This window comes from Sander lucioperca, chromosome 6 (assembly GCF_008315115.2).
Source record: "Sander lucioperca isolate FBNREF2018 chromosome 6, SLUC_FBN_1.2, whole genome shotgun sequence".
Lineage (NCBI taxonomy): Eukaryota > Metazoa > Chordata > Actinopteri > Perciformes > Percidae > Sander > Sander lucioperca.
In genome coordinates, this window is record NC_050178.1 from 30908712 (window position 1) to 30932619 (window position 23908).

At 39.6% G+C, this 23908-nt stretch overlaps 4 protein-coding genes across 12 annotated transcripts in view; 2 read left to right on the top strand and 2 right to left on the bottom strand.

Moving 5' to 3' along the window:
• The window catches only part of dip2bb (disco-interacting protein 2 homolog Bb), a 44945-nt gene extending 33695 nt beyond the window's left edge, over positions 1-11250 (top strand). For 2 of the 6 annotated variants that reach the window (XM_031321186.2, XM_031321194.2), the window contains 16 exons: positions 608-720; positions 1054-1077; positions 1564-1644; positions 1769-1892; positions 2004-2125; positions 2842-2953; positions 3929-4038; positions 5344-5474; positions 5581-5749; positions 6237-6407; positions 6512-6573; positions 6768-6825; positions 6898-6972; positions 7069-7243; positions 7446-7569; positions 8091-8343. In XM_031321186.2, the coding sequence (XP_031177046.1) occupies positions 608-720; positions 1054-1077; positions 1564-1644; positions 1769-1892; positions 2004-2125; positions 2842-2953; positions 3929-4038; positions 5344-5474; positions 5581-5749; positions 6237-6407; positions 6512-6573; positions 6768-6825; positions 6898-6972; positions 7069-7243; positions 7446-7569; positions 8091-8343 (1904 nt within the window). The other 4 variants (XM_031321199.2, XM_031321205.2, XM_031321179.2 and 1 more) reach the window with 3 other exon arrangements.
• Positions 11251-11753: 503 nt separating this feature from the next.
• On the top strand, positions 11754-18577 carry atf1 (activating transcription factor 1). Of its 4 annotated transcripts, none has more exons than XM_031321280.2 (8): positions 11754-11992; positions 12821-12912; positions 14445-14567; positions 14722-14819; positions 14909-15042; positions 15419-15601; positions 16929-17082; positions 17756-18577. In XM_031321280.2, the coding sequence occupies exons 2-8, from the start codon at positions 12826-12828 to the stop codon at positions 17898-17900; spliced, it is 924 nt and encodes a 307-aa protein (XP_031177140.1). In that variant the 5' UTR covers positions 11754-11992; positions 12821-12825; the 3' UTR covers positions 17901-18577. The 4 variants fall into 4 exon arrangements, with proteins under 4 accessions (XP_031177140.1, XP_031177166.1, XP_031177157.1 ...); XM_031321297.2 differs by lacking the exon at positions 11754-11992 and adding an exon at positions 12134-12154; XM_031321289.2 differs by lacking the exon at positions 11754-11992 and adding an exon at positions 12211-12444.
• On the bottom strand, positions 18075-19987 carry LOC116065720 (methyltransferase-like protein 7A). The gene is made up of 2 exons (XM_036002539.1): positions 19397-19987; positions 18075-19069 (listed from the first exon to the last, which is right to left on the bottom strand). The coding sequence occupies exons 1-2, from the start codon at positions 19892-19894 to the stop codon at positions 18833-18835; spliced, it is 735 nt and encodes a 244-aa protein (XP_035858432.1). The 5' UTR covers positions 19895-19987; the 3' UTR covers positions 18075-18832.
• A 200-nt stretch (positions 19988-20187) lies between these two features.
• Positions 20188-22077, bottom strand: LOC116065726 (methyltransferase-like protein 7A). Its single transcript, XM_031321333.2, has 3 exons — positions 22000-22077; positions 21466-21966; positions 20188-20828 (listed from the first exon to the last, which is right to left on the bottom strand). Exons 2-3 carry the CDS (start codon positions 21958-21960, stop codon positions 20595-20597), a joined length of 729 nt encoding a protein of 242 aa, XP_031177193.1. The 5' UTR covers positions 21961-21966; positions 22000-22077; the 3' UTR covers positions 20188-20594.
• Positions 22078-23908: the final 1831 nt, after the last annotated feature.

Below are 23908 nucleotides of genomic sequence, written 5' to 3' on the forward strand. Positions count from 1 at the left end.
ATCCCCAAAAGATGAGAGAGATTGTCCTGCGTGTGAGAGTCATTCGGGGTTATAAAGTGTTTTGTAAAATAGGAGCAGTAGTGTTCGGTAGTGTTACATAATGCACACATAACCGTTTCTGAATTTAGGAAGGCAATGTTTCTGCCACGTTGGCCCCTGGCTGTGGGAAATGTCACGCAATCGGCATACTCGAACACACAGCCATTGTCTAACATCTGTGTTTCCCAAAATAAAATAGTAATGCAGTCTAGAATGTTTACCTTCCAGTCAAGTAAAAATGAAAGCTATTATAATTACAGGTATTAAGATATCCTTGGGTGCTTTATTGCAAAAATGTGCTCTCACTGGTCTCTCACTGGTCTCTCTCTCTCTCTCTCACTCTCTCTCTCTCTCTCTCTCTCTCTCTCTCTCTCTCCCTCTCTCGCTCTCTCTCTCTCTCTCTCTCTCTCTCTCTCTCTCTCTCTCTCTCTCTCTCTCTCTCTCTCTCTCTCTGTCTCTCTCTCACTTAATCTGTTGCTCCTTTCCTCCTATTTGTTTCTATTTGTCTCTCCCTGCCCTTCCCTTTGCTTTCTCTGTCTCTCTCTCACACTTTCCCTTTCTCCTGTAGTTGGTGTAGGTCCTGCGTCCGTGATGGTGGGCAACCTGGTGGCGGGGAAGAGGATTGCCCAGGCTGCAGGCAGGGACCTCGGCATGATCGAAGACCAGGATCTTGTCCGGAAGGTAACATGACCATGAACACTGTAGCTCTCACTTTCAACAATCCGCTAACTTTGTATCTGGTAACTTTTTAACCACATTACCATTTTCAAAAGAGCCGCATACATGTCCTTCCAAATCAGCAGGAAACACATGATCAGTATCAATGGTCCACTGTGTTAAAATGGTAAATAGTTAGGTTTGAAGACTTTCCACTGCCAGTGAAACAATGGCCCAGGCTCAGCCATAGCTCAGTTTTATAGATGTAAGAAAAAATCTGGACTCTTCTCTCCTTCTGCTCTCGTTTCTCTCTCTCTCTCTCTCTCTCTCTCTCTCTCTCTCTCTCTCTGGATGTAGCTCTGTATGTGGCCCACTGTGATGGTAAGAATTATGGCCCCCTTCTGGCATCTTCCCCACACCTTTGTTTATTCTTGTTATGCTCTAATCTATATTGTATTGTGGTTTTCTTTTGTGTGCTTGTGTTAAAATGTCTCACAAGCAAAAATTTGCATGTTCATTTTTTTATCTGTGTTACCAGGTATGTATATCCTTCTGTAGCTTTCCCTTGTTTTACTGCAAATGTTCCTTTCACATCCTAAGTTATAGTTTATTATTTTAAGAGCTGGATTGGCTCAGAGTATGTGGTGTAAATTGTTTGCACGTTGACAGCTGTGTACTGAGGTATGCCGTCTCTGAGCACCACCTATTTTTTGTTTTACTTAGGTGAATTAAATTAAGTTCTTCCATCAGCACAGAACTCCTCCCTGTATAAACCCTCCATGTTTGTATTAATGTATGAAGATTATTAAAGCACACCCTCAGATATACAGTACATACATCGAATTATTTTTTATTTTTTTATTTCAGCATCAGTATTTGACGGAGGCTCTACAGTGGAGGGCACAGACAGACGCAGACCACGTCCTCTTTGTTCTTCTTAATGCCAAGGTATCAAACTGATCCTTTCATATGCTGAGCAAAATAGTCTGTATACTTTTACTGTTATGCACAACATTAATAATATTGCATGGTGACCTTGTATCACTTTGTGTGCATTACTCCTGTCTTTCAGGGTGTACCAGTGAGCACAGCAACCTGCGTCCAGCTTCACAAGCGAGCGGAGAAGATAGCTGCAGCGCTCACTGAGAAAGGCAGCATCAACACCGGAGAGAACGTAGTTCTGCTTTATCCTCCTGGTGGGTTCTGTCTCTGGCTTCCTGTCTGTGGCTATGTATTACTCCCATTGATATTTATTATTGTAAGTTTTCTCTTTTCTTTTTTTCCTTTGTCCTCCATCTTTCTCTCAGGCATTGATTTGATCGCCGCCTTCTACGGCTGTCTTTATGCTGGATGTGTTCCTGTAAACGTCAGACCTCCGCACCCTCAGAACCTGGCAGCCACGCTGCCTACTGTCCGCATGATTATTGATGTAAGTGTGTGCTCTCATTGCATGCAAATTGGTTTGTCTGTACATACATGTGTATTCATTAATTTAATTCTAATATCAGGGTCTTTTTAGTGATGGCCTATATGTAGATATTTATTATTAATAAGCTGGAGACATTGGACATTGAGCCACCTGTGATGACCCTGCTACCTAAAAGAACTTGACTGTTCTGACTCGTTTTGTAATTGAGCAACATGTTTTCTACTAGGTTAGACCTAACAAAGAAACTGCAGTTCACCAAAGACCTGATAACTTAACAGCAAAATAAGGTCATCCAGTTTGCCTGAAATGTTTTCCATCTTTAATTGCATTATTTCTAAAGGCAATCTTGCATACACTGTAGGTGTTCTAACTGAGAAATGTCCCGCTCAGCACAAAATGTTGGTCACAAGTCTTAAAAAAAGTGAAATTATTGGATACTTATCAGAAATGTTTGTTCATGTTCTTTGTTTATGTAAAAGATGAAAAGAATCAGCTGATACTTTGTTATTGGATTTTATTTTAATTCTCAAAAATCAGTATCTTATTGGCGTCAAAACTCCAGTATCAGTTGGGCTATAAGAAGATAGATCATGTTGTGTGCATGCGCTTATTTGTGCTTATGCCCGTTTTTGTCACTTTATATTTCACGTTTAATTTTTGACTATTTGTAGCAGCTTCTCCTATTCAAATGAATCATGCTTGTGTTTTGTTACCAGGTCAGTAAAGCTGCATGTATCCTTACCACTCAAAACCTCATGAGGACTCTGCGCTCCAAAGAGGCTGCTGCTTCTGTAAACATTAAAACGTGGCCAACAATCATTGACACAGGTAAGATACCAAAAGATAGGCTTTTTGTCCAGCAGACATTCTGATTTGTCATAGCAGAAAAAGCACAGGTGTTACTAATAACATTAACGATGGCTCTGTTATATAATTGTTCCGTCGAGAGTGACAGTGAAAAGCACCATGACTGAAGCAGCTACATGGAATTCACTCATCATTAGTTTTTATAATTTATACCTGTACTTTTCCTACTGTGACATGTCAAAATGGGTTGTGAAAAAGGCCTATTCTCATGCTCAGGCACAACTTCACCATATGTGAATACCTTTTATCATGAGGTCATGTATTAACAATTGCAAAATGTTACAAATGATTTTGGAGAAAAAAAAGAAAAACAAAATTCCTCTGGTGTCACCATCAGTCTTAAGTTCAACTTTAACACATATTTTAATCCTGAATCCACATTAGCTATGCAAAGTCTAATGACAGCTGTTTTGTGAACCATTTTTGCTAAGTATTTGTAATAAGAAATGACGGTACTCCTAAATTAAGAATACATGTTTACAGTAGATGAATTTCTCATGAGTCCAATTCAAGATTGTAAAAAGGCTTATCAATTGCGGGTAATAGTCGTCTTAGTGAGTGTAAAGTTAGTAGTGTATAAAGTGCACAGTTCTGTCAGAAGCGCTCGTATCAGTTAGTGTGGACCGTTTTCAGCATTAAGACAAACAGGAAGTGGAGCATTTCTCTGCAGTGCCTTCTCCTGTTATTACAAACAATGCTCAGTGGGTAGACAAACTTGTGAGTAGATAAGTGCTTGGTGCATTCTGTGTGTCTACTTTGTTTTCCTTTTTAGTATGTGGGTATTATGTTCTGTCAAGCTCTTCCTAACAACATTGAAAGCAATGATTGACAGCGTAAGTTGTATCTGATTATGGTTAATGTTTGTTGTGTCATTATTGCTCAATATAATTTAATATTTACTGTTCTCTGTGAAACATGCACTGTTGTTTTTTTCAGATGACCTTCCTCGCCGCCGGCCTCCACAGATCTATAAGCCGCCCACAGCAGAGATGATTGCTTATCTGGACTTCAGTGTGTCCACTACAGGCATGCTCACTGGGGTCAAGGTGAGTCAGATGAGCTTCACTTTTAAATACTACAGTGTTTGCTCTTGATCCCAATCCAGTACCCTCATGCTATTACATATATACTGCTGAGCTCCTACAAGTCTTTCTCCCTCATTCGTTGGGTCTCAACCGCTTAAATTGGCTATCATTAATATTCTTATCATAACAATGTATTATATTGATAATGTAAAGACAATGTGAGAAGCATCGCTCGTAGTGATGAACCTACAGTGATATATCACCTGAATCTGCAGCCCCCTAGGCTTTACAGAGCATTATAGTGAGTTGCAGCTCATTGTTAGCTGTCCGGCCCTCAAATTTAGTGTTTTGGTTTACTTTCACTCATAGCGTTGATTTCGGCAGTAGCAGTAGCTGTCTTCAGTGAAAAAGCTCTAAAAACCCACCGTACACTACCTGCTCAGCACCAAACAGACTGACAGAGACATTTAGAGACAAGCTGTTGAACATAGTGGAGCACTTATCAGCTACAGAGCCAGATATTTCCCTCAGGAGTTGGTATAGACCAAAAACAGAACTAAAAGAGAGTGAATATTAGACTTACATAAATCAGGATGCCAGAAACACAACAAATGAATATTAATGTTGATTCAGTAACTGCTGGATGTGTAAAATGTTTAACAATCTAAAACATTAGCAGAGACAATTGGTTGTTTTTTCAGTCTAATTGTGTGTAGAGATATACAATTAAACATAATTCTGCAGCTGGATGGCCTATGAGAAAATGTTTAACTAGTGATGAGAAGTGAGAAGAAATTGAATCCTGAATGTCTTCAGCCACCATGTTATTACAAATTGTGTGATTGTTCAGTTAGGAGAAGGAAAGGTTCTCATTGAGCGATAGAGAGACCAGTCAGTCATCTATTGTATAACCTTCCTGAAATGACTTCTGTCCCAAACTAATGCCTATTGACCGTTGCCAGACCACAGTGAGTGGAGTGAAAATTGTGGACTGACAAACAGAGTAACAGACTCAAGTCAATGGCATCTGTATAAAGCTGCCATTCTACACTGATGTTCAAAACATACAGCAAGAAATCCATCATAGAAGAGATACAAATGCTAAATTTACATATATTTACCTGAATTGAATATAAAACAATGCAGCCACAAGCAATGTTGCATTGCCAAAAGGTAGTCCACTGTAGGATGTAAAAGGCATAACAAAGTAGGAGTAGGCAAGACTGTTGACAGAAAATTAGAAAATAATTCCTGGATATGCAGCAGTGTCAGTGTGACATTTTCCTTTTGAGTTTCTAATGTCTAATGTCTTCTTGTTTGTTGCAGGTCTCTCATGCAGCAGTCAGTGCACTTTGTCGCTCTATAAAGCTGCAGTGTGAACTGTACTCCTCTCGCCAAATAGCCATCTGCCTGGATCCTTACTGTGGGCTGGGCTTCGTCTTGTGGTGCCTCGCCAGGTGCAGTAAACCTACAAATACATACACATATGCTGTGTAGCATGGTTTTCTCTGTTTTGTTGTTCCTCCTCCATTCACTTTTTCTCCCTCATGTCTTGTCTTTTAGTGTTTACTCAGGTCACCAGTCCGTCCTGATTCCTCCCTTTGAGTTAGAGAGCTGCTTGTCTCTGTGGCTGAGCACGCTCAGTCAGTACCGTATAAGAGACACCTTCTGCTCCTACTCCGTCATGGAGCTCTGCACTAAAGGACTGGGTACTCAGACTGAGTTACTCAAGGTGAGGACTACACACACACACACACACACACACACACAGAGAGAGAGAGAGAGAATATTATGAATTACAGATATTTAATATTTCTAAAGGATTTGATAATTCAGTGTGTGTGTGTTAGGGCTGTGCAATTAATCGTGATAACTATTTCAGCTCCTAATGATCACAAAACAGAATAATCGAGAAAAATTATTATTTTGCACATTACGTTTTGCAATTAAACTCTTACTTTGTCTTGTGTTCAGTGTTCAAACGGGTAAGGTATTAAGGGAAATTCACAGTTCTAGGTGTTTTCACTGTTGATCTGTTTAACTTTTTCACTGTTTTTTTTTAAGTTCAATAATTGCAACATCTTTCCAAAAGTCAATGAGTAATCGTGTTAAATAATCGGGATTTCAGTATTGACCACAATAATCGTGATTATGACTTTTTTTCCATAATCGAGCAGCCCTAGTGTATGTATGTGTGTATGTGTGTGTATGTGTTTTAGGCCCGTGGTGTAAGCCTGTCGTGTGTGCGGAGCTGCGTGGTGATAGCAGAGGAACGCCCTCGACTCTCCCTCTCATACTCCTTCTCCAAGCTGTTTAAGGACATCGGACTGTCGTCCAGAGCTGTCAGCACTGCTTTTGGTTCCAGGGTTAACCTGGCCATCTGCCTGCAGGTACGCCAACCAACTGAACCTGGCTTCACACAGACGTACACTATAAATGATACCTAGATGAGAACCAGTGAGGCATGTATGTACCTGCTCCTTGTGTGTTACAGGGCACCACTGGTCCTGATCCCTGTACGGTTTATGTGGACATGAAGTCCCTCCGCCATGACAGGTAAGAACACATGGATCACTGTAACCAGGATGAAACAAACATTTGAAAAGTCTTTAGTGTCCTAAACTGAGCATCTAAATGTAGGCCTACTGTATACAGTATATGGAGTTTAGGTGTTAGCTGATATTTCAGAGACGGAGTGAATTGTAGATTGATTGTACTGTATATGCTGCTTATGTATGTGAATTTTGCAGAGTGAGGGTTGTGGAGAGAGGAGCCCCTCAGAGTCTTCCTCTAATGGAGTCTGGCAAGGTGAGATGCTACAGATGTTAAGAATGTGGTGCATGTTGACAGTGTATATGACTCATTTTTTTTCATCTAAAGATACTGCCAGGTGTTCGGGTGATAATCGTAAATCCAGAGACCAGAGGTCCACTTGGTGATTCTCATCTAGGAGAGGTGAGATGTATATACTGTACAACATTACAGTACGATGAAAAAGCCTTTTTCCTTCTGAAACCAAGCTGTGACCCAGTGTGTGCTTCTCTCTCTTAGATCTGGGTGAACAGCCCTCACAATGCCAGTGGCTACTACACCATCTATGGAGAGGAGAGTCTTCAGGCCAACCACTTCAACACCAAGCTCAGCTTTGGAGACCCACAGACCTTATGGGCCAGGACGGGATACTTGGGTTTTGTGAAAAGGACTGAGCTATTGGAAGCCAACGGGGGTAATTAGACCCTGACGGAGCTAAAGTCTAGATTTAAAACAAAATAGATTGGACTCAGTCAGTCGATGATGATGAGTTTATTATGAGATAGATTCTGAACACTTTTAAACAGAAAGCACACTCCTAGCCGCTTACACATTTTCTTTTGTTTTGTCTGCATAATCTTCTGGGTGTTTTATGTTGCCTGTATTTGTGTGCTCAGATCGGCACGACGCTCTCTTCGTGGTGGGATCACTGGATGAGACCTTGGAGCTAAGAGGGCTGCGCTATCACCCAATTGACATTGAAACCTCAGTGTCCCGGGCTCACCGCAGTATAGCTGAGAGGTGAGAATGGTCTTGATTTACATACCTTCCTGACTACGGCTGGGTACTGAATTCAATACTTTTAAGGCACTGACCGAATTGCCTCTAAAGTATTGAGTATCGAAAAATGCCTCGTCATTCAATACCCAATTTCAATACCTAAGTAGTAAATCTCATCAGCGTCAGTGAGCCAATAAGCATGAAGCATGCTTCTACCAATATCTAACAATGCTTGTGATTGGCTGTCTAACATTACACGTTGTAGAGGCACGCAGGGAAAACTCTACGTTACGCACAGAGACGGGGCTCACGTAGTAGGGGCTGAAAAATACATAAAAAGATTTGCGCTGTAATGTGTAATGTTGTAATTTCTTTTTGTTTTATACAATTGGCAATATCCATTTCTAAAATGCAATCTGCTCCTATGGCAAAAGAAAGCATATTGCGATACATTTAATTACACTGTGAAGAAAGCTAAGCGTATTTCCCAAAAGGTCCAACTATTCCTTTAAACATTGCTTTTGGGTTCTCGCTCCTCACAGTGCTGTGTTTACATGGACCAACCTGCTGGTGGTGGTGTCAGAGCTGTGTGGTTCAGAGCAGGATGCGCTGGACCTGGTGCCTCTGATAACCAACGTGGTCCTGGAGGAGCACCACCTCATCGTGGGTGTGGTGGTTATAGTGGACCCTGGGGTTATACCCATCAACTCCAGGGGAGAGAAGCAACGCATGCACCTTCGTGACTCTTTCCTCGCTGACCAGCTGGATCCCATCTATGTTGCTTACAATATGTAAAGGGGTTGTGGTAGTCTGGTCTTATTCAGCCATCATCCACAGTCTGAATGCGTCTGCACCATCATCTTCACTTCACAGCTTTGGCCGAGGGTGAAAAGGAGAGCATGAACCACATGTACTGCCACCCAGCCCTGTGTGACACCAGCATATCTTGGCCACTGCATGTCTGTGATTGGACCTGCCATGTTTGGAGTTCTTCACTGTGTTTCATTAATAGAATTTTGCAAATGGGACAGAAGCAACATGTACTACAACGGAAAAAAAAAGCCCCCCTGTTGCATTTTTTTAGGGAAAGGGTTAAAAAACACATACAACAGGACCACTTTTGAATTAAATTATATATTAATGTCTTTGTGAAAATCCACTGTCTTATTCTGTACCTACCACAAACCTCTTAAAGCAATTTCCCTTCTGTGTCTACACAGATTCCAAGAGCTACTAAACTTAGATCAACAACTTGAAATATTTTTTACATGCAGCTTTCAAACAAACACACACAAACCCATGCACTGAGCCCTTGTCATTTTTCACTGACATGGGTGAATAAAAGAGGGCAGATGAAAGCAAACCATTAGTAAACACGTAGCCAGTCTCGGTCTGTGTGCATTATTTAGAAAGTTTATTTTGACCCATGATAATGAAGCCAAATACATTTTCACAACTTTCCTGCCCTAATATATTTCCTGCCTTATTAAAAACTTCAGCCATACATTCCTATCTTTATTTTTAATGAACTGAAATGATCTGTTACTAATATCTGTTTTATTGTCTTTGGTTTTGACTAGTAATGGAAATCCTGACAGATATCCAAAGGGATCAAAAAAGAGGAAAGAGGCCATATTCTGTACTGTACCTATAAAGGCCTGTTGTATTTTAGATACTGTACGTTACTGTATAGATATTTTCAATTGTATAAATGTACAAATGCTTGACTAGTCACTCTCAGTTGCTGGTTTATGGATAGTTAACCCAGCTGAGGGATGATAATTGTAGCAGAGAGAGGATTGTAAATAAGATTTAACAGTTTTGACAGTACTTTTGAAATGGAATATTAGTTGTAAAATGGAGAGTTAAGATAATTAACTTTAAAGCATTGTTAGTCAGGATAGATATAACATTGCACTTTCTCAAAACTTGTCTATTTTATTATAACAATGAGGCATTATAATTAATGGTTCAGGAGCATATATTATTCTGAGGATTCTTGCTTGAGGAGCTTTGAGAGTTTACCAGGAGGGCTATCACTGTTAAAGTCAGGGAACTTTCCTGTCGGCCATTGAAAAAAAAGAACAAGAAAAAAAATGGCTGTTTTCAGGCTACCAGGTTATTTGGTAAAAACATTTTTTTTTTAATTAGGCCCACAACTGTTCATCTAATATCCATTGCCATTGTACTTTGTATTGCTAAACAGCCATACCCCTCTTAGTTTTGTATTGCATAATAGAGCAAGTGTTTGAGAGTTTGGCCCTTTCCTTTTCATCTTCACACTCAAAGTTCATTCAAACTGTGTTTTGTCTTTGTGCAACTTTGTAAAGAATTACTTTGAATTCCAACAGGATTGTTGTTGGTACTTTAAATCTGTAGTCAATAGAGGCAAGTCATCATGTATCTGGATTAATTTATGTGTTCAGTCACTGGATTTAAAAGCACTTGTAAATGCAGTTGCAAAGCTGAGCCACATCTGAAACATCCTTGATTGGCAAGTAAAGTAATTGTATGAAAAGGGTAAAAAGAAAAAAATATATATTTGCATCAAGATGTATTTGCAAAGTGTATTTGGTTTCCTGTAATCTTGTGCTTTCCTTGTGCTCCTTGCCATTATTTATAGGCTCTTTGTACTGGATTTTACTGTATTTCAGTGATGAACACTTAATGTCAACATGTAAATAGTTTTCCTTGTTATTTTTGGACTTTTACAATTGTGTCATTATAACATTCAATCAAGCCAAACAACATTAGAAAGATGTTAAATAATTTTAAGGTAAACAGGAATATGATCCATTAAATTACTGCACTTTGCACTTGTGGTACTTACAGTAGGTGTCTCCTAACTATGCCTATTTCATGTTACATTAAACATGTTACTAATTTTAGAAATATAATGCTTGACTTTTGCCCAGTATAAGTCCACCTAGAGAAAAGACTAATAGCACTTCATCTTAGCTTTAACATTGCATCCTTCGTTTGCAGTAGAATGTTTGCATGACTCAGCCAAGCACAAGAAGAAATCAGCTTGAGGCACAAGTGGAGGAGATATGTATGAAATTGTATATTCAGGGAACAAAGCTCATAACACAGGGATGGACCAGGTGGTCCCTTGGTGCAATCTGTGAATAATACCCATAAAATGTAGATTTTTTTGTCAAAACAAATCTCCTTGTGATTAAGGCAGATTTAATGTTTAAAAAGAGGGGTTACTGATGACCAGAGTCCATCGACCATTTACCTGCTTCGCTGGGAAGTCTACAAGGGCTTCCTTTGGTTTCCGCTCTTTTTCTCTATCAGAGTTCTTACACACTATGCAATCCCAATGACAGTGCAATTTAATTGCAAAGGTTGCACAGTCTGGTGAAATAAACATAATGCTTAAACATTTTGTAATAACTAAGAGCAGAGGACTGATGACATTTAACCAGTAGTGACTGTATTAATCTCTCTTGAGTTGTTTTGTGTATGCACTCTTGGTATGTTGTATATTAATTATTTTGTGAATTCTGAACTGCTCCGTGAGAGCGTGATCCACTGATGAATCTTTAATGTTAGGGAGGTGTTTTAACTCACATAGTTAAGAAATCAAGGTGGTACACTCCTTCCCATTTCTCTCACTTATTTTCTATTTTGGTTTGTTGTACTGTGTTTTATACTTTATGTAAGGTTATACAGAATAAACAAAGGCATTTAATCATTTCAGATGTCCTGATACATTCATTAGTTTAGTATGATGTAACAGTGATTGAAATTGAACTTAAAGAATATACTCTATTATTGCATCCATGTTTGAGAATTTATCATAAAGGATATTTTCGGTCACAAAACCTGTGAATGGCTTGCTGAAAAGGCCAACACTCTGAAATAACTTCCTTTTGAAGTAAAGAGAGGAAGCCCAACTTCAGAGTGCCAAATGTTTTTAAAATCTCTGCAATACATAATTACATAGATGTACTATCAGTAAATGTAGGTCTACTTATAGTATTAAAGTACACGTATTTGCTATTGCAGAATGGTCCCTGTCAGTGTTATATTATTGCTGATGCATCACTGTGTAAGCAGCAGCATTTTAATGTTCGCGGGTTGTTGCAAGAATACTTGAGCAAAGCACTCTGTATTATATGTAACAAACACAGATAGCATATAAAGGGTAACAAATTGGACTTTTGTTCTTTTGTATGTGCCAGTTGCTCAAACTCTTTTCACCAATCACAAGGCCTAAAGAAACTATTACGTAATGCGTCTTTGCCAAACAGCACCGCCCATTTCCTTTGGGGAAAAAAAGTGGTCTGCTATTTTTTTTTAGCTGACATCTTTGTATTTTTAGCTGTTAGCCATTGCTGCTAAGTAACTTTTCAAGGTATTTCTTGTGTCAAAGTATACACACGAATTGCACGAAGTCCACGCTGTGAACAAGAACAGTTACGCGGCCCTTGAAAAGGTAAATTGTGGCTGGCTGAGCGGTAGTTTTGTGCTTGTCTCGCTGTCTGCTCCGCTGTGACAGTAATGGCGGCTGTTGCTTCGTCAACTCCTCGCCGTTCTACGAAAAGGGAAGGTGTAGTTAGCTTAATGGCTCCCCGTATCGCTGACGTCTATTGACGCGGTAACTTGCGTGCCAGTGACAGAGTTACACATATTTGCTCATTGAGACAAAAGCTCATCCATCCTGGGAACCAGAGTAACAAAACTTGCCCCGCGTGTAGCTCTAAACCTGTTGTTTTTAACCGTTTAAACTGGTTAACGTCCGTTTAACTGAACGTTAGCTACCGTTAACTAGCAACGGTAACGTTGGTGAGGTCGAACATTCTAGCAGTAATGACAGAAAGGATAACTTTAGATTTCGGCTTTAGCTAACGTTAGACGTTTGCTTAGGATGAAGTCGCCCACTTAAACGTAAACATTTGCATTTAAATAATTAGGGAAACAAGTTAACAGAGTTGACTGTTGGGCCTAGCTATGTTCCGTAACTCCATGTTAACGTTAACGATAGTTGCATTGGCTAACACGATTGTTCCAAAGAGGAAGTCGTTTTTTAGTTCGCTTAACCTCACCTGTTTAACTTTAGAAGAAATGGTTAGCCAAAGTATGAAACTGTGGTTTGATATCGCTTTGGTCTGTTTCACATTTGTCGGGAAGAGTTGTTTATTAATTTCAGTCAACAAATAGGGCACAGCGGAGTACAGCATACAGACTGACACCCCGCCACAGACAATTGTTGTGTTACATTAGCGTCATTGTAAAACAGTAATATTGATTTATTTGTTCCCAGTTACTATGGAAGAAGTACAGCAGGGCAGCAATGGCACTGAGTTACAGACTGCCACCATCACACCCTCTCAGTTCTCACAGATAGCCCAACAGGTAACTAATAGATCCCTTTTAAAATACCATTAAAAACTCATATTACTGACATTTTATATTGCCACCTTAGCCCTTGCGCTGCTAGCTAATACCATTAGTCTGCTTTGTTAATGAAAGCCATGCTGAAAGCACACTATAAGGTCTTAAGATTGGTGTATATTAATGTGTAAAATGGATCCAAGAGGACGGTCATTTTGATCATGGACTAAAAAGCTTCCACATAGCTCTTTTTTCAGCCTTTAACAGCAAAGTTAGAGAAAGAACATTGGAATTGAAACCATATCTTAAAAATGGCATTGTATAAAGTAATCGTATGAAGAAATTTACACAATTTGAAGTTGTTATAGTGCTTATTCTCACTATCCAGTATAAATTAAGTCTTTAACAAAACTACTTACCGGCACAGTCTGTCAATTTATAAGTAATGTAATTTATATGTAATAAAGGTAGGGAGTATTATATCCAGGATTTAGTGTGACTACTCTGCTTGATGGAGTCTTAAGTTCCTGTCTGAGTTCATAGCATCTGATAAGACAGTTGTATGAGCACAAGCATAAAGCCTCACAACGGCGTAGGCCACTTACGTAGGCTATGGAGTAGGCTCTGCGTAGAGCCTACGTACAACCATAAATCCACCTTTAGAATAATAATCTGAGCATGTCAGTGGCAAAAACAGCACTTTTAGTGGACGAAATTGACGATGGACATTTGCCCTATATGATTATATTACATCTCGGTTTGTGGCTGCCGGTTACAGCGTTTTCACTCAAAACTGGACCTGTTTTAAAGATTTTTGTTCACATTAGTCAGTTAGACAACAATGCATGGGAAAATAGGGAGGGAAAAAACCCGAAATTACCCTAAACTGTAAATGAGGGTAAATAACCACATACTTAGTCATATTGCAACGAGACCCAATATGTGTTCTTTTAGACTAGATGAAATGATATAGTGAGTAGGTTTCTTAAAGTAGATTTTAAATGATCAGTTCACCCAAATTACACATTTTCCATAGATCCCTTTGTGATATCTAGTCATGCAGATAGTTTTGGTTTTATGAGATATCCATCTTCAAGATTTCAGCCCACAAAAAAAACTATTAACTTGTCTTTGCAAAAACAATGGCTTCGTTACTCAAGATAACTGACAGCCGTCACTGACACTACTACACAGAGACTATTGCTTCAGTAGAACATAGATTCCGCGGAAACCATTCACAGTGAGGTCTAATCCACAGTAACAAGGGCAACTTTTAGGAACATGAGCAAAATTCCATTCACCTTCATTGTATTATGGTGTATTATGGTCAGTGGTAGATATCTCAATTCTAAGCACATAAAACCAAAACCGTCTCCATGGCTTGATGCCAAAACGTGTTTTGTGTAATTCGGGTGAAATTATGACCCTTTTAAGTAATTCTTTTGATACGAATGTCTTAATGAGCTTCTGAACGCGCTTTTTTTTTTTCGCACAATTGCCATGATAAATATGTTGTTGTTTGTGAATATAAAATTGTGTTTGGGTTTTTGTAGATGTCACTGGGTGGTGGCTCTGTGGCGGTTTTACAGCTGCCAGGGGGTCAGTTTCAGGTTCAAGGAGTGATCCAGTCTGCACAGTCGTCAGTCATTCAGTCCCCTCAGATGCAGACTGCACAGGTGAGACTACCTGGTTTTGTGACACTGTAATCATTGTTTCTAAATGGCACCCTATGTTAAATGAATCTCTTTAGTTTCTTTTTACAAACCTTCAATATGCCATTTTATACAATTACTCATTGTGCACTTTATTAATCCACCTTCCTCTTTCAAGGCCCTGGATTCAGATAGTGACGATTCACAAGACTCATCAGACAGTGGAGCTGCAGCCCATAAGACCAGAGAAATACTGGCGAGACGGCCTTCATACAGGTAAAAAAAAAAACACACACAAGCAAAGCTCATCACCCAAACAGTCCTATGAGATGAATACATGTGACCCTCCTCATCTCACCTTGTAGAAAAATCCTAAATGAACTTTCATCTGAGGAAGTGACACACATTGAGGGAAAGGATAACAGCCTGGTATCCACAGGAGTGACTGGAGTTACAGTACCCACCACCCAAATCTACCAGACCAGCACCGGCCAGTACAGTACGAACTTCTCCCTTCAATAGTACTTGCATGAAAAAGAGTGGGCCCCAAAGTGGGGCCAATTGGCCTATGAAATTGAGAATTTGTTTTCAAATGTTATGAATTTGTAGGAATTAATAAAAAAAAAAAAACATGTTGGATTTCTGCAAAAGAAAATTTGGGATAAATACAATTATTTAATATTAATGTATGCTTTCGTGTTAGTATGCTTACCAGACAGCTGTATACCACAAAAGTTCTTGTAAGATAATGGATGAAATTCCAAAAAGTCTGTATGATTGATTGAATGATGAGTGCGCTCTAGTATCTAGAATGTCAGCCTAGCCAGCTGAAATGTGATTTTTACAATTCTGATGCCATCTGTGTGATTATCTAGTTACCATAGCAGCTAATGGCACAATCCAGCTGGCAACTTCGGGGTCTGAAGCCATTCAGGGGCTACAGGCTGTCACCATGGCCAACTCTGGTGGAGCCCAGCAAGGCACCACCATCCTTCAGTATGCGCAGACATCTGACGGCCAGCAGATACTGGTGCCTAGCAACCAGGTTGTTGTACAAGGTGAGCAAAACATGGCATATTCGAAGAAAATGCATCTGAATTTCTAAGAGAAAATGCATCTGAATTTCTAAGAGAAAATGTATCTGAATTTCTAAGAGAAAATGTATCTGAATTTCTAAGTTTTCTAAGCCAATTTTACCTGCTAATGTAGTCGCTTTTCATAAGGCGATTCCGGCAGGGGGCCAAAATGTGTAAGGCGTTCAGAAAGACGATAGCACTGAGTCAAAAAATACAGTTGTAAAATCATTCAGTATCATGCACTGTTGTGTGTTGTCTTTGTGCCTTTTATAAGCCTTCAAATTGGACTTCATATTTAATCTGCTCACTGGTTTTTAAGTTGCCCACATCGACACAGCTCCTTGATAGTTATGACAGAGTGCTATTGTAGTTGGATTGTGGCTTTACTTTAGGTGCCTTTCTTCCAAAAGGGATAATTTGATTAGAGTGTAATTAATATCAAAGTTTAGCAATTTCAAAAGCCGGTCCTTAGGTAAACTAGTTAATGGATTTTCATTCACACAGGTTAACACATTTTCAGTATTACACCAGAAAAGTAGTAATAAGGCTTAAAAAAAAAAAAAAAAAACCTCACAAAAAAATGGTTGGTTTTTGGTTGGTATAGGCCTATGTCACTGGAAGAATGTCTCTGAGTGGGGATACGGCTCTTCCGGTTAGCTTTTTACAATGGCGGAGCCCGATAGATACTGCTGGACTTAGTCTCTCCGCAACCTGCCTGAAGTCACCTACGACGATGTGGTTCGGACTGTAAATGAACACTCAAAGTAAATAACATTTTGAAAACGGCAAAAAAAGCAAAAGGTACAAGACCGTGTACAGAAACGATCGTAGACTTCAATGGTAGAAGCTTGCTCTAGCCGTTTGCAGTTTCACAGGTACGGTAAACGTTTCTATGGTAACAACGAGTTGGACCAATCGGAGATGTTGTTGTTACATGTAGTATTGTGGGTAGTGTAGTTTTTCTCCATAAGATCGTGGATAAAACATGTTTTTCTTAAAACAAGGTTGATTTCATACAGACTTCTAGCTTCTACAGGAGCAGAAACTTTTGTTTCACAACCACGTAGCTCGGGGTCAGTCTACCTCGGATGGTTTACACATTATGGCTGATAATCTAAATCCCCATGGAGAAAGGGACTGTTGACCGGAAGTTCTGATTCCCTAGTCCGCGTTCTGGAAGCAGGAAGTGTGACATAGACCTATTGCTAAAAAATGACACATTACTGTCTAAACTTCACAAGTAAGATCTCTCAAGTGGTGCATGCTGTGTGGCAGAGCTGTCGTGACCCCTGCTGTCATCTTTTGACAGGTGCAGGAGGAGAGGTGCAAACATACCAGATCCGCACTGCTCCCACATCCAGCTCCATGCCTCAAACTGTAGTTATGACCTCCCCTATGGGAATATCTCAGGGCAAGAGTGATGACCCAACAATGAAGAGGGAAATAAGGCTTGCAAAAAACAGGTACGTGTACAGTGTATTTCTGGGTTTTGTATAGAAAAGTGAAAGTCAGAAATCTCCCAGACATTCTGGACAAAGACAGTCAAACAGTATTTGTCTACATTGAAACTATCAACGGCAAATAAAATAATAAAATAAACATAGATGGATACACTAAAATAAAGAACTGTCTTGACTAATTGATGCTCTCATTACTGTAGTAATGAAAGATGCATGTTCTGCTCTCCACGTGATAAGTAAATTATTTTATCATAGAAATATAGAACACTGCTCTGCCTTGTGCGCTTTGTCTGAGATGTGTTTGACAGGTCATTAATTAGCTTGTGAGAGTTGAAAGAATGGCAACATGCCGACCTATCTTATGTAGTGAACCATGCATAGGAGAATAGTAACAGGAGAAAAACCGAAGAAAAGGTTTTGTGATGTTGCAGTAGTGCCATTACTGGAATTGTGTAGAGCTTAAAAACAGGACAACTTTTTCTAATTAATAGTTAAGTATCTTGTTGTAGTATATTTGTTACTTGCACATATTTCCCTGATACAGCTGTAGCTTTGATATTTGATATGTAATTTTATGTTAAAGTAGTGACAACGCTGTACATTGTGATGCACTGTATGTGCAGTCATTGCATAATCTTTTAGTTGGACTAACTGCACATTTTTGTCCCTCTTGTAGAGAGGCAGCCCGTGAATGTCGACGGAAGAAAAAGGAATATGTTAAATGCCTCGAAAACCGTGTAGCTGTTCTTGAAAACCAAAACAAGACCCTGATTGAAGAACTCAAAACATTAAAGGACCTTTATTGTGTTAAAACAGGATAACCTGTTTGAATAAAAGTTGAGGATTGGGACATAATGTGGGAGCAGCACAGCTCAGCCATTTTGGACATAAACGGGGTTTCTGGGAACACTTCATTTCAGGCTGAGATTCTCCATTTTTTTTACTCTGTTTGATATAAAAGTGACTTGTAATGGCAGTAAGGTATACTGGACTAACAAAAATAAATTGGCCATTTTACCACCTGCTGTTTTTTTTTTTTGTTTTTTTTAAATTTGCTAATGCTATAACATTTATAGTTGTGTACATTTTTAATACTGGGAGGTTTGAAATTTTGAGCTTTAACTTTGAGTCTCAGTTTGTAAATTTATCCGTTTCCTTTTTTCTTGTCTTTTTAAAAATGTTGCTGTTGGAATTTTATTTAATCTAACAGCATCAGCAGAATTTTGACTGTATAAAAACCACACAGACATATTTCCTGTTTATATTGTGAACCAGCAATTCCCCTCATTTCCCTATAAGGAGATGTTACAATTGTCATTCCTTATATTTTGAGTGTGGTCTGTTTGGTTGTTTCTTGGCAGTTACTTAGACAATCAGGGAAAAAAAGCACAGTGTCCAGGTAATATTTATTATGTACATCTTGGGAGGGGTGGGGAAGAAGAACAAACGGTGTATGGAATGTTGCTGATTCTTAAGTAAATAAATATATTTTCATTCAATAAATGCAGTGTGGCAAGTATTTTTGTTCATTGGAAATGAAAATGTACAGATTGATTGCGTTTGGGAATATGAAACCTGCAGACTCAATTGTTAGTAGTGGACCAATGAAAATGTCGGTACATGAGGTATATTATAGGTTAACAGTGAATAAAAATATTCTCAGTGAATAAAGACTGGACTTAAAGTGAAAATACTATAAAAGTTTCTGAAGCTCAAAAGAAGCACACCAAAGTCTGCCCATTCTCCCCTGCATTCATTTAATGGAATATCCCATGATATGTGGTCTTATCATTAGAGTAACCTCAGGAGCCTGAATATGTCTTAGGTGAAGTTCTGAAAAACCAGCTGCCTCTAGATCTTTCCATGTTGCTCTGGTAACCATGCATCCATCTCCAAGATAGTACCACAGAGGCTCAAACACATGCTGAAAGAAGTATGTCCAGGAGGAGGGATCTGAGACAACATGCTCCAAAAAGTAGAAGGCGCCACCCTGTAGGAGAGCCAACAAAAACAGATGATTGCATGTTTAATCAAATCAGATTATGTAACTTTGCAACTATAGTGTCTGCAATTTGTTTCCTGGCTTTTGTTAGTTAGGACTGTGAAGCAGAAAGAGAGGCAGATTTATGGGGATTCAGAAGTTAATATGTGAATTGACCATTCTGAACTGACTGTGATGATCATTCAAATGTCTTACAGTAAAAACGAACCTTGTGCAGCCTGCCATTGGAATGTGTGAAATTTAAAAATAGGACAGTTCTAATAAACTAATACAAATATCTCCTACAGCATTTGAAGGCAGCATACGGAGACTCACTGTTTTGAGGATGCGTCGGACCTCCTGCAACACCTGCTGCACGTTGCCGACAGAACAGAGAACCAAGGTGCAGACAACTACATCCAATGACTCATCCTTTACCTCTTCCATGTCCTCCCCAGAGGTAACTATAAACGTGTCATAAGTCAAATGCTTGTTTGCGTCCATGCTCATCCGCAGGTACTTCTCGAAGTGTGGGTTGGGGTCGGTGCAGATCACTGTGCAGCCGTGGGGGTAAAACTTGAAGTTAGCCCCGCTGCCACAGCCTATCTCCAGCAGGCGAAGAGTACCGTCGGTGTTTGCAAATTTACCCACGTTTCGGAAAAGGTCCCTCTTCGTTTCGTGCATTTTATCGTTGTATGAAAATGTTATATTGTAGGCAAGCAAGGGAAACACGCGTTTGTACATACCGTACAGGCCTATGATCTTCATTACGTGTAAGGGTAAAGTCAACAAAAAACAAAGCAGTCTGCATAATTTCATGGGACAAGACTTCATTTTTTTTCTGAGATAAACAACGCCTTGCTGAGGGTATCTTAAGACAGGTGACTTTACAAGATCAAAAGATTACACTCTAATAGCTGAGAGACAATGTCTATGTTGCACTTTCACCACACGATGGCGCAAATACACTACTGTGCATGAATGGCAAATGTGAGACCAAGTCCATGTCCCCCCAAATCTTTGGCTTTCCTGTCTATAGCATACAATACTCGTTTAATAAGAAAACACTAATCATGCAGCAGAATTAAACTCGTTTCTCACCAACATTAAGACAAAACACAATCAGCTTAATAACATATATTTTTTAGTAACACAACTGTCACAGCAATGAAATGAATTTAGCAGCAGCACATAAATACTGACGGCAGAGATTCCCTATGGCAGTATCATATTGATTTATCAGCAAAAACTTGGAGAAGGGAAATGACAATTAGAAGATTAAACATGTTTTTCACTTAAACTGCATACAAAGTTGTTATTGTGTGCTGTCTATGTCATGGTTTTAATCAAGGTGTCAGTGTGTCTTTACAAAACACAAAGACCAACGTTTTTTTAATACAAAAATAAAATTAGTATTAAATTGACTGGCTGAATCACTGGTGTTCAATCATATTACAAGGAGAGGCATTAACTGCTTGCCATATTCATGCTCTAGTTGTGAGGCAAGCTTACGACAAAGTTTATGAGACAGAATCTATTTTACAGCATAACCCATGATGTGTGGTTTGATTATGAACATAAGTGGTGCTTCGATGTGTCTCAGTTTGAGTTCAGAGAATCCAGCTGCCTCCACATGTTTCCATGTTTCCCGGGTGACCTCACATCCATCACCAAAATAGTACCATGGAGGCTGCAGAACATGCTGGAAGAAGTATGCCCAAGTTGATGGATCTGCAACAACATGCTCTAGAAAAAAGAAGGCTCCACCCTGCAAAGCAAAGATTTGTTATAGATATACTTTGTATCAACCTGATGCATGTTTACTTTTCTTCCTGGAAGAAATGGGTTTCCATTCTTTCCGCATGTTAGATAATGAATACATTTTTGTTACATTATGTTTCCTGTAAGGCCTACGGTTTGAAACTCAGGATCATTTTATCGAATAGTCAAATACAAAAACTTACTTAAGTTGAATATTGAATGAAACTTGACATGGTTAGTGTCTAGCCTATATTATACCTGAAGAGGGCACCATATCTTGTTTCAGATATGTAATGTTGGCACACAGGTCAAAGGTATATGGTTGATAAAAGATAATGCGAAAATTCTGTGGCAACAATCTAAAGATATAATAATTAGTACTTTGGCTGGTGCATGTGTTGGGGGGATCATTTCTCTGCTTTGCATGTTTTGCATCAGTATGTCAAGCAAATCAATGAAAAAATAATGCTTTGCTTCTTGGTTATTTAGTGAGTTAGTCATTAATGTCCACTGGTAAATGATTGATCCAGTAGTTGCACTTTATTAGAACAGTAGCATAGCAATGCAGGACATGGCTGCAAATCAGCATTCTATTGGGAATTAATTTTTGGACGAATGGTTATTTCAGCAGTCACACAACTTACTGGTCTCAGTATGCGACGTGCCTCTCGCAGAGTTTGGGTTATGTTGTTGACAGAGCAGAGCACCAGGGTGCAGACAACAACGTCTACCGATTCGCTCTCAACTGACCCCATGTCCTCCCCCGATGCCACCACAAATCTCTCAAAGGTGAGGTGGTCATTCTCGCCGATATTTTTCTTCAGATATTTCTGAAAATGAGGGTTCGGGTCAGTGCAGATCACCTTGCAACCAGGCGGATAAAACTCAAAATTTGCACCGGTGCCGCAGCCGATCTCCAAAATTGTGAGCTGCCCGCCAGGCTTGTTGAACTCGGGGAGACTGCGAAACAGCTCCTTCTTCTTGTCGTACATTTTCTTGTTGTACGTTTTAGAAAAACGGTATAAACAAAATGGGAAGACACGTTTGTATATTTCATACAGACCGACAGCTTCGATCAGATGAAGGGGCAAGCATAACACATTGACGATTAATGTACAAAATTTCATTAGGAAAGCCATTTTTTCTGCCCTAAACCTCCTTGGCGACAGCAGAGCGTCAATCGCAAACTGAACTAACTACCAAAGATCCAGAGACTGTTTATAACCGAGACGTCCTAACTCGAAGTAACGTCCTGTAACTGTGTCACGTGGGCTCCGCCACTGCCACGCCTCTTTAGGAGACTAGCGGCAGGTCCATGTGTATTGTGTCCAATGGGAGAAGTGAACGTGAACACAGATTATGAGCGATTCTTTCGCCCCATAGTCACTACAGTAAATATTGGACCCATATTTCACAAGCCACATATCTCCAGAACATTCTGACACCAACATGGCATTTGTAAGACGGACACATCAGGAGAAATTTAACTTTGACACCTGTTTCTGGCTCAGGACTAAACTCTCGCGAGATCTGGCAACAGTGAACGCCCAACAAAACTAATCTCCGTGATGCTAAATATGTCTTTTAGCTGTGTAAATATCTAACGTTAGCAAAAGAACATATTAATACATTATTTAAATATAACTTTTCAGCCATCCACACAACATTCACTACACCTTCAAACGAGGCCATGCCCCTTTAGGAGACAGGAAGTGTGTACTGTTTCATACATTCATTATATGTCAATGGTTTCATACCATTGGCGCTGCTTGAAATGCAGCGCCACTGGTCGTGTGGATGGTGTTGTGGGCAGGCAGTTCTTGTGCGTACTATGAAATTGAATCCTACCGGTGCCCCAAAACACTAGATGCCGATTCGCATGGGACTAATATCACCTGACCTCTGTGGTAATTTGTGGTGACATTTTTAATTGACAAATGACGGACATGGCAGATTTGCAAGGGATAAAGACCACTGATGACCTCCGCAATTATTAAACAATTTTAGAGGAGAGAGGCGGTTGTCGAGTGAGCTAGAGAGTTAATGAACAGAGGGACCAGCGGTAGCGAAAACAAAGCCGTGAATCAGAGAAATAAAATGTTATTTTCTGATTGTTTTATGGTGGTTACGTTCGAAAGCACAAATAAACCCACACCTCAGCACAACCCTACAGGAAGGTGCCTCATTGCATTGAATTCCAGGTATTGGTTCAAAAATTGAACTGTACCCAACCCTATGGCTATAGTCTCACTTCAAGTCTGTCTGTCTCTTTGTAATTACCAAGGAGGTAAGCTTCTCCTCACAACGTGTAGCTCCTATGGCGCCATTTTAATGCTAACAAGCACTCACCCCCCATTAGCATCCCATTGACTGCCATTCATTTTGACGTCACTTTGACAGCGAATAACTTTACATCTGAAGAGTTTAAAGACTCTATTTGTCCATTGTTTATTTCTAAAGAAACACGACAATGTATAAAAGGCTCCATTACATTGTATCTCACGTTATGGCTCCGTAGCAGACGTTTTTATAAAAATAGGCTAACGATTGTGTCATAACCACGGGACTTACTGTCGCAAAGTAGAGGAATTACAGTACAGGAGACGCTCGCAGGCAGTTTTGACTTACATTAGCTGTTTACGTTTAATTACTAATGTTAACTAGCATTTTAGTTAACAATAATTAACCTATGCCTACCTACGCTCTCCGTCTCTGCAAGATTGGGAATGATTGAGATTTCTCTTGGCACAGCTACCAGAAGACTTACAACTTTCAGACAGGTTGCTCACGTCCATTTACGTCGTCTCTCTCAGTTGGAGGCTGCACAGTAACGCTCAGCGCTAACTTGAAAAGTGCTTCTAATATCCTTCACTGGTTGCCGTCCAGAGCAACGGGATCTGTTGGTCCATTATATATAATGTCTATTGTAATTACTAGTACAGTGCCCATTCAAAATGTGCCTGTTTGGAACGGGCTGACTGCTTGGCCTCCTGTATTGCTGCTTGAAGCTTTCTCCAGAACAATTGCACCCTGAAATAACTTACAGAAGGCCCTCAGCGCAACTTAACTGTATACTAATGACTTACT